This window comes from Eurypyga helias, unplaced genomic scaffold (genome assembly GCF_000690775.1).
Source record: "Eurypyga helias isolate BGI_N326 unplaced genomic scaffold, ASM69077v1 scaffold20544, whole genome shotgun sequence".
Classification (NCBI taxonomy): Eukaryota; Metazoa; Chordata; class Aves; order Eurypygiformes; family Eurypygidae; genus Eurypyga; species Eurypyga helias.
Window position 1 is genome coordinate 1 of NW_010245876.1, and position 8,105 is coordinate 8,105.

An 8,105-nucleotide genomic window follows, 5' to 3' on the forward strand; every position below is an offset into this window, starting at 1 on the left:
CGTAGCGTATAGGCACAATAAGCTAAGACTGTGTCACGCAGTGGACGACTGTGGCATAGCAGTCGGTGCTGGGCCGTGAGCCAGTGTCGCATATAGGATGGAGTTCTATGTTGTGCTTCGAAATACAATGTAGTAACTTGTAAACACCATTTTCTCGTTTCATATAGCTGTATTACCAAGTCTTAAATTTTGCGATGATAGTGTCTTCTGCCCTTATGATCTGGAAAGGGCTGATCGTCGTTACCGGCAGTGAAAGCCCTATTGTCGTGGTGCTCAGGTAGGTCAGTGCAAAGGCTTTTTTTGTTCAAGTCCAAATGTTGTTTTGTCCTTTGTCTCCTCCCCTTCCTACGTGGATAGATTTGGAATTTGAGGCCTCACCTACTTAAACAAGTACTCAAACACTTCTTTTCTTGCTTTTGGACACTTAGCAGAGTCTGCTTTTGTAATTGCAGTCTTCTGTTCACCGACGTCTGTAGAAGCAGTAGATATGCAGTATGTGAAGAGCCAGGCCTGTAGGCCTCTGTTCAAAAGTTAAACACGTGTTCATGTCAGATTCAGCCTTGAATGCAGAAACTGAATATGTATCAGCAGGGAATCTATGTTGTAAATAACAGTATTTTACTGGGAATTGTGTGTTCATGTCACTAGTTATGGGATCTGTAATTCTGCCTTAAAGGTTGTTACCAAAAGATCCTGTGGCTGGCTTTTATGAAAGTCACAGATTTTCTGATCAATAGCAATCACTGACATAAGCATGCTCATGTTAAACTCTTTCTGTGTAGAGGAGAGCTTCCTGATGTACTCTTTGGTTTTTCAGTAGTGGGTTGTTTTTCTTAAACAGTGGTTCCTTTCATCCTTCCTCATAGCTACAATGCTGTTACTTTTCCATGCAGCCTCTTTCACTGAGGCAGTAGGTCAGTCAGTCTTCCACAGTCTGGTTCAGCTTGGGACTGGGTGAGGTTTGGGTTCTATCAGTGGTCTGTGTAGTATTACCAAATGGGTGAAGCTACAGATTTAGGTTAAAATAGTGAGCTCCTCTGTAAGAATGACATATTCCTTGTTTCCATGGTTCTTCTTTCATTTACCATAATGCTAATAAACTTTCTCTTTCTTTTTGCTTGTAGTGGCAGCATGGAACCGGCTTTTCACAGGGGAGACCTGTTGTTCTTAACAAATTTCCATGATGATCCAATCAGAGCTGGTGAAATAGTTGTTTTTAAAGTTGAAGGCAGAGACATTCCAATAGTGCACAGAGTAATCAAAATACATGAAAAGTAATGCAACTTGTCATTTTCCTTCTTTCTAAATATAGTTTCCTTCACTGTGACTTTCACTTGTATTTTAATTCGACTGTACTTTCTGAAGAAGGCAAGGGAGGATACGCTATAAGATTAAACTCGCCTCTAGCATGTGGTCTGGTTTTCTCCCCAGTTCTGTGGCCCAATTCTTGGGACCCTGACTCCTGTCCCTCAGTGAGGTTGCTCAGGTTCAAAGTAGGTAAACCTGTGCCAAAGAGGAGTCCAGTAACACGATCGATCTGTGTTACTTTTGCCAGCAGTAGCGATACGGGGGCAGAGTCCATCTGTGTACTGACTGCTGCAGAACTGGGATTTTGGTTATGAGAAATAGCTGCATCTAAAAGCAAATCTCTGAAAGAAGGGGAAGCATTTTTGAAACAAATATGTTTATTCAAGGATCACCTCTTTCTATACCTAATTTATCTTCATTAAAAAATCCCTGTTTCTGGAGATCATTACTTGCAATTAGGTTCTTGGGCAAAATCGTTTTGAGGACCGCAAACTTGTTTATTTAAATGGGAGTGTTGAGCCCATAACTTGCATGCTTTGTCAACACATACAGCTAATGCTTGAAAGGGAGCAAAACAAGGCAGGTTTTCTGACAGCAGTGGCTGAGTTATATCATGTTGAAAACGTAGTGTAAGGGTCTTTGATCATTTGAGATGGTAGAGCAAAGGTTAAGATTTGGGAGTGTTCAGGGTTTTAGACTCCTATTCCTACCAGAAGAACTGAGCCTCCTCCATGGCCGGGACATGAGGCTCTGCAGGCATTCATCTACCTGAAGTGTTGCCATCCCTTGGATTTCTCCCTAAAACCCCCACACGTTGTTTTGTTTGCATGATGTTATTTAAAGACAGATTACATGTCCCTTTTTTTATATGCCACATTAATAAATATAAAATGTAAGTGAGCTTTTGCCAGGGACTGTATTGTTGAATAATTAATGGGTGACCTAAAACTATATTGCAGTGTTAGTGACAAAACACTGAATTTGATGTGGATCTGCAGCTGCTTTAGAGGCTCTTCAATATTTATTTCCATCAGAAGGACAAAGCCTTATTCTGACATAATCTATGACTCTGTCAGTAATGTGAATGGTTTGATAGAGTTTGTTAAATAAGCGGGACAAGCAGGGCTGGAAGTAAACGTTGTTATCTAATCTTGTAGCACTTTCCATCTCCACTGTGCTTCATAGATGTTAATTGAGGTTTTTAAATTAAGTGATATTTAGTTTATCTCATTGCCTTCTAGAGAAAATGGGAATATCAAGTTTCTCACCAAAGGGGATAATAATGAAGTTGATGATAGAGGCTTGTATAAAGAAGGTCAGAACTGGTTAGAGAAGAAAGATGTTGTTGGAAGAGCAAGGGGGTAAGTAATGTAAAATGTTTGTGTTCTTTGTAACTGAAGTAGGATGTTTTAAATTTAAGTGGGTTCTGCTGTTGCTACAGACTAGACCTGGTATGGAATTTTTTTCATCTCTTAAATAAAACAGTCATTAAAAAAAACACCTGGAAAAACTGTTTTCTGAAGTCCTGTCAGTGGTGTGGAGAGTGGAAATTAATTCTTATTTTAAAAAATGATACATCTAATTCCCCAGTAAATACAGAATTAACCAGCTTGTCCTTGTGATTGCTAGAAAGTACTCAGAAATTATTTCCACAATGCACAGGAATTTTGTGTAAGGTTTGAGCTTCTGACTTTGCCCCCTCCCCATGCTGAGATGAAATCTAAGGCTTTTTTCCTTAGAGAAGAGTTTAAATTAGTAATTTGAGAAAAATAAGTTCCCTTTCATGTTCAGATTTGTGCTAGGGGCAAGCTAAATGATTTTTTTACACTGCTCTTTGCTTTTGCTTAGAGCCTGTGGCAAAGTGTCGTGTGGGGCACACGAGCCTAGTGGAACTGAGACTCCAAGTTAAATAAAAAGAAACAGAACACGTGCCCCTCTAAACCTGAATGCTGGTATAGTGGCTCAAGTGCTGATTTTAAATATGTCCTGTTTGAAACCCTTTCTGCATTACACTACATGGGTTTCATAGCTGCAGAAGAGCAGAACACCCTGAAAAGCTGATTCCCCTGTGTGGCAGGATGTTAGACTTCTGTGGGTACCCCCCCATTATGATGGTATTTTCTTGCCATTTCTGGGACCCGTGTGTATTTCTAATGCTGTGAATGATACACATCAAGATGAGGAGTGGTGGGAGAGGGAAATCTGAGAGGTCTTGCTCCCAAACTTTCATGAAATACATACTGTCTTTAAAGCTTTTGCTGCCTAGGTGTGTTTTTTCCTCTCTGAAATTAATTATCTCATGTATTCAAGATTCACAACAGTGCAATGTTTCCATGCAATATTTGAGGGTTAGTTTTATCTTTTTCTGTCAATTACAGATTTTTGCCTTATGTTGGTATGGTAACGATAATAATGAATGACTATCCAAAATTTAAGGTAGGTGTACGGATATTTTGCATACTTGAATTTAAAACTGAAGTAGCCACTGAAGGTAGTAAGAATCTTGCATGTAAGAATGCATGTTAATCTACGATTTGTTTCTGAGGTTTGGTACCTCATGTGAATGAGCTGTGCTTTCTCACTTACGGTAGCTTGCCTGTGTAAGCAGGACTTGGTGTTTGTAGCCATTTGAAAAGGTTTCTTTTATAAAACTGATGTAAGCTAACTGTATGTGGTTATTTGTAAATTCAGAGCTTCTCTGAAGAGAAGTTGGAGTCACTCTGTTCTGTTTTCTTTTGCAGTATGCTCTTCTGGCAGTGATGGGAGCGTATGTACTGCTCAAACGGGAGTCCTGAAGCAAAACCACTTTTCCAAGAACAAAGTTAAATATATGGGTGGGGGGAGCCTAATATATTTCAGATGTTTTCATTTCTGTATACAGCAAAAACCTGTACAAGCTTTCATCTCGTCTAAATAAACTGCACACCTGAGGAGTAAAGCTTTTGGCTGTTGGTTAATTATGTAATGGCATATTTACTATCTTAATTAGATGCTGCCTGCCGTTAGCCTTTTGCTTGTTTGAAGACACTGACTGTCATGTGCTAAAGCAGTGTATAGCACTCCTTGACAGGCTGTGTTGTTTTTCTCCAGTGGTAGTGCATCTGTGAACCTGCTTTGTCCCTCCTGCTTGTACTTTTGGTTTTCCTGATGACTTTTAATCTCTGCCAGCGACCTCTTTGAGTGTACTTAAGTAATATTACCAGTAAGCGTCAGACATAACTCCTATTCCAGTGTTGAGAACATACTGTTCTCTTCTGTCATGATAACCTGAATAGTGTTAAACATAAAAATGATTTTCACTTTAAAACCTAACTGTCTTAGGAAATTCTGGATTTTTCTCTTCTTGGCTTCAAATGTCAGTGTTGTACCTTCAACAAAGCAGAACTTGTTTTCCTTGCTTGCATTGTTTTTGGAGCCTTGCTAAGGAACAGCATGATGCTTTTTCCTACAGAGTTTTGTTTCTTCTGTAATCCCTTACCTCTACAAAAATATACTATTATACAATAATGGCACCTCTTGTGTTGTAATGGTGAATGCTGAAAGGCAGACAACTGCTGAATTTTTCCAAGTAATATTGCTTCTTTTGTATCCGACTAAGCAGTTTTCATGACAAACTGTATTCTAAAATTACTTATTTTGTATCAAATTGTGTAGAAATAAAATTGAGGATAATAAATGGCATGTCAGAATAATTCAGATACCCTTAATGTGGTCTCCCAGAAGTGTGCCACCACAGTCAGGAAAAAAAACCAATTGGATTTTTGGAGACGGTGTGTGTCACCCCCTCCCCAGTATTGCTGAAATCAGAATTTGTTCCTCTCTCCCTACCCCAACGCAGTCAGTCAGCTCTAACTGTGAGGAAAGTTTTGGACATAACCCCAGTGTGAATGCTTAGGGACTACCCATCTCCAACTGGATGGGCTTCCTCTTGATTCTGTTCTTGACTTTCATTCCCCTAATTGTCTGACCTACTTTAAGCCAAGCATTTCCGCTTCCCATGATCTAGTTAGAAGTCAGGGCAGGATGAAATGCTGGCAGTTTTACCCAGAATATAAATTTCTCTTATAAATCCTTAGGCAGCAATACAGAATCCTATTTCTTAGGCTGATAAGCACTGGTAGATGAGCATCAATGGTGAAATGCACGTCCAGAGAGTTTTCTTTCTGCTGTGCGTAAATTGCACTGCGCGATGCTTGAATGACCCCTTGTTCACTAAATGTTGTTAGTGCCTGCAGTTTGCTGTTGGGTATATTTTATAACTGTTACCAGCTTTTCCTGCTGGTCCTGCCGAGAACAAGTCTGAAGGTGCATGTTGCAGCTGAATTCGTCTCTCAGCTCCAGCTGCAGATATTGGAAGATCCGCCTGCTGTGGACAACATGGGGATGTATCTCTCAGTGGAAGCTCTCCTGTTCAGCGCAGCCCACGCAAGTTGGTAGTTAGTAGTTCTCTGCCAGGGGGGTGAGGTCTGTGAGTTGAGCAAGCCCAGCAAAGCACATGGGGAGGAAACGGGAGCATGGTAGTGGCAGAGGAAGAGCAGGTGTAGCTTTTGGAAGCAGTGAGCTGTTTACATTTTTCCCATCTCTAATGTGTAACTTTGTGTTTAACATTTCAGAAGTATGCGAAAGTCTCGAATGCTTCCAGAGGAGAGCAACGAAGAGATAAATGAGCAACTGGAGAGAGAACTTCAGTTTAAGCCTTGTTAGCAACTAATTTCTCTCTCTCTTTAATCAAGATAGTGAGTACCAGTGATGGAAAGAACCTTTTTCTCTTCATCTGTGAATTTTTATCAGTGTTTCTTTGAATATTTTAGGGGCCAAAACCAAACAAAATGTAAGCCACTACATGACACAAATTCATCTGCTACACAGCTTGGCATAAATAAGTACATTCCATCTCTTCTGTCATCACATATGTATATAGAACAGACCCTGTTAGCCTTACACTTCACTATGGCCTGTCCTTTTGTGCCCTTACACTTGCCCTGCTGTCTGTTTGCCCTCTGGACTTGTCATGCAGGCTCCTCAGCTCTACTCTCTCCAACACATAATGCTGTTTCTAAATCCAGCGTCAGCAGCTGTACGTGGAAGAAAGTTGACATTTAGGTAACAATTCAGTATCTTCAACATTTACAAAGTATTCCTCAGCGATGTACTGTGTTATTACATCGGTGCTGAGCTTAAACCCTTGTTTGCTCCGTGCACACATTAGAGCTGTCTGCAACATCAGGCTCACTACAAAGAACTGATGAAAGCCACACCATTCTTCTTTCCTCCTCTTTTATTTCCACAGTATCTGCCTTGCCATTAGAACAATTGTAGTTGTCCAAAAAATGTAGAGGAAGCAAATTAAAGGGTGTGATTTTTGGCAGTAGCATTTATAAACCCACTGTTTTCCTGCCATGGGGCACAACTGTAAGTACTTCCCTTTACCACTGGGTATGTGAAAAGCAGAAGGGTATCGCTGCATCTAATTTCCTGTTCTTGCCACTTTCTACTTTCACGTTTTGGCATCTTTGCAGTGGTTTGGCTTAGTTTTCAATAGATGGCTTGGGTTTATTTATTAAGTATTGGGTTATGCTGGTGCTTTTTCCAGTCAGGTTTCCCTTTGCAACCCAAGTTTAGGCTGGGACCCCACAAAAGACATTGGGGCGAGGGGAGAGATACACAACACTTTAGTTCATCCCCCGTTAGTCCCAAGGTGCTAGCAGGGGAAGGCACATGAGAAAAAGAGCAACTGCCAGCCCAGCCCAGGCCAAGGAAATTCCTGGAGTTGGGGTGGGACATGAGCCACAGTGTGCTGATGATAATCCTGCCTATGGCAAGTCATCAAGGCCTACAGTTCCCAGTGATCATGGAGTATGTCAAGGAGCAGCTTCTTCCTATACAGCTCAACCCACTCGCAAGAGCCATCAGCTTCTTATCCAGCTGCAGCTGTTGGCCCTTGCTGTGGCCTCTAGGACTGCAGGCAGAGCCCCCAGTGCAAAGGTAAATCCAACACAGCTTGGGGAGGCCAGGGCAGTCAGAGGGTTGCCAGTACAACCACTGTAGGGTTGGAAAGCCAAATATTTTGCTTTGTTGATTGGGTGGTTTTCCCTGAAAATGGATAGTTCTCTGAATTTTTCATTTCCTGCATTTAATTGCAAGGAACAATTAGAATTTCCCACAGATAGCAATATTGTATTTGATCAGCTGTCACTTGGCACAGAGTACACTGCCTGTAGCTGTACTGCAGGCTGCAGTGATTGAGGCGTGAGAATGCTATTGTAAATTACACAAGCATGCATAATTAATAACCAAAATAAAAGAATGAATCACATTAATTAAAGAAGATGCCATAAACTAAGACTAAACAAGGGAACAATTCCACACGACTTCATCCCTGTTGTTCTCCACTGGGACAAACAGCCCATCAGAGTCTTTCTATCCCTCTACTACTCATCTACCTTTGCTTGGGCAAAACTACTACGTGCCCAAAGCTGAGCATGCATTTACGCATTCTGCTTCTCCATGGCCTTTACGCATCAGCTCCAGGGCTTCACCTCTGCACCACCTCTTCAGGATGGAATTGGGGGAAAAAGACAAGGAAGCTCATAAAATAGAGATAAGAGCTAATTACTGATTGAATATACATGAATGATATATAAAAAAAATTAATGTATACAAATATTACTAATAATAAGGAAATAGAATAATAGAAAGTGGAACACATTACAATTGCTCATCACACATTGATGGACACAGCCAAATCCCGAGTAGCCAGAGTCAGAACCAGAGCCCGAGGGTGATCGCAGCAGAGT

General features: G+C 41.0%; 1 protein-coding gene across 1 annotated transcript; it reads left to right on the forward strand.

Annotated features, from left to right (window-relative positions):
- The first annotated feature begins 124 nt into the window (after nucleotides 1–124).
- Nucleotides 125–4,243, forward strand: LOC104504757 (signal peptidase complex catalytic subunit SEC11C). Its single transcript, XM_010150224.1, has 5 exons — nucleotides 125–277; nucleotides 1,125–1,274; nucleotides 2,550–2,669; nucleotides 3,687–3,744; nucleotides 4,050–4,243. Exons 1-5 carry the CDS (start codon nucleotides 195–197, stop codon nucleotides 4,101–4,103), a joined length of 465 nt encoding a protein of 154 aa, XP_010148526.1. The 5' UTR covers nucleotides 125–194; the 3' UTR covers nucleotides 4,104–4,243.
- The last annotated feature ends 3,862 nt before the right edge of the window (nucleotides 4,244–8,105 follow it).

What these genes read in the sequence shown, in the direction of transcription:
- LOC104504757 (XM_010150224.1), top strand. Translation starts at nt 195, where the DNA reads ATGATAGTGTCTTCTGCCCTTATGATCTGGAAAGGGCTGATCGTCGTT. An exon ending in GTAATCAAAATACATGAAAA is followed by an intron (nt 1,275 to 2,549) that starts GTAATGCAACTT and finishes ATTGCCTTCTAG; the next exon opens with AGAAAATGGGAATATCAAGT. An exon ending in ATGACTATCCAAAATTTAAG is followed by an intron (nt 3,745 to 4,049) that starts GTAGGTGTACGG and finishes TTTCTTTTGCAG; the next exon opens with TATGCTCTTCTGGCAGTGAT.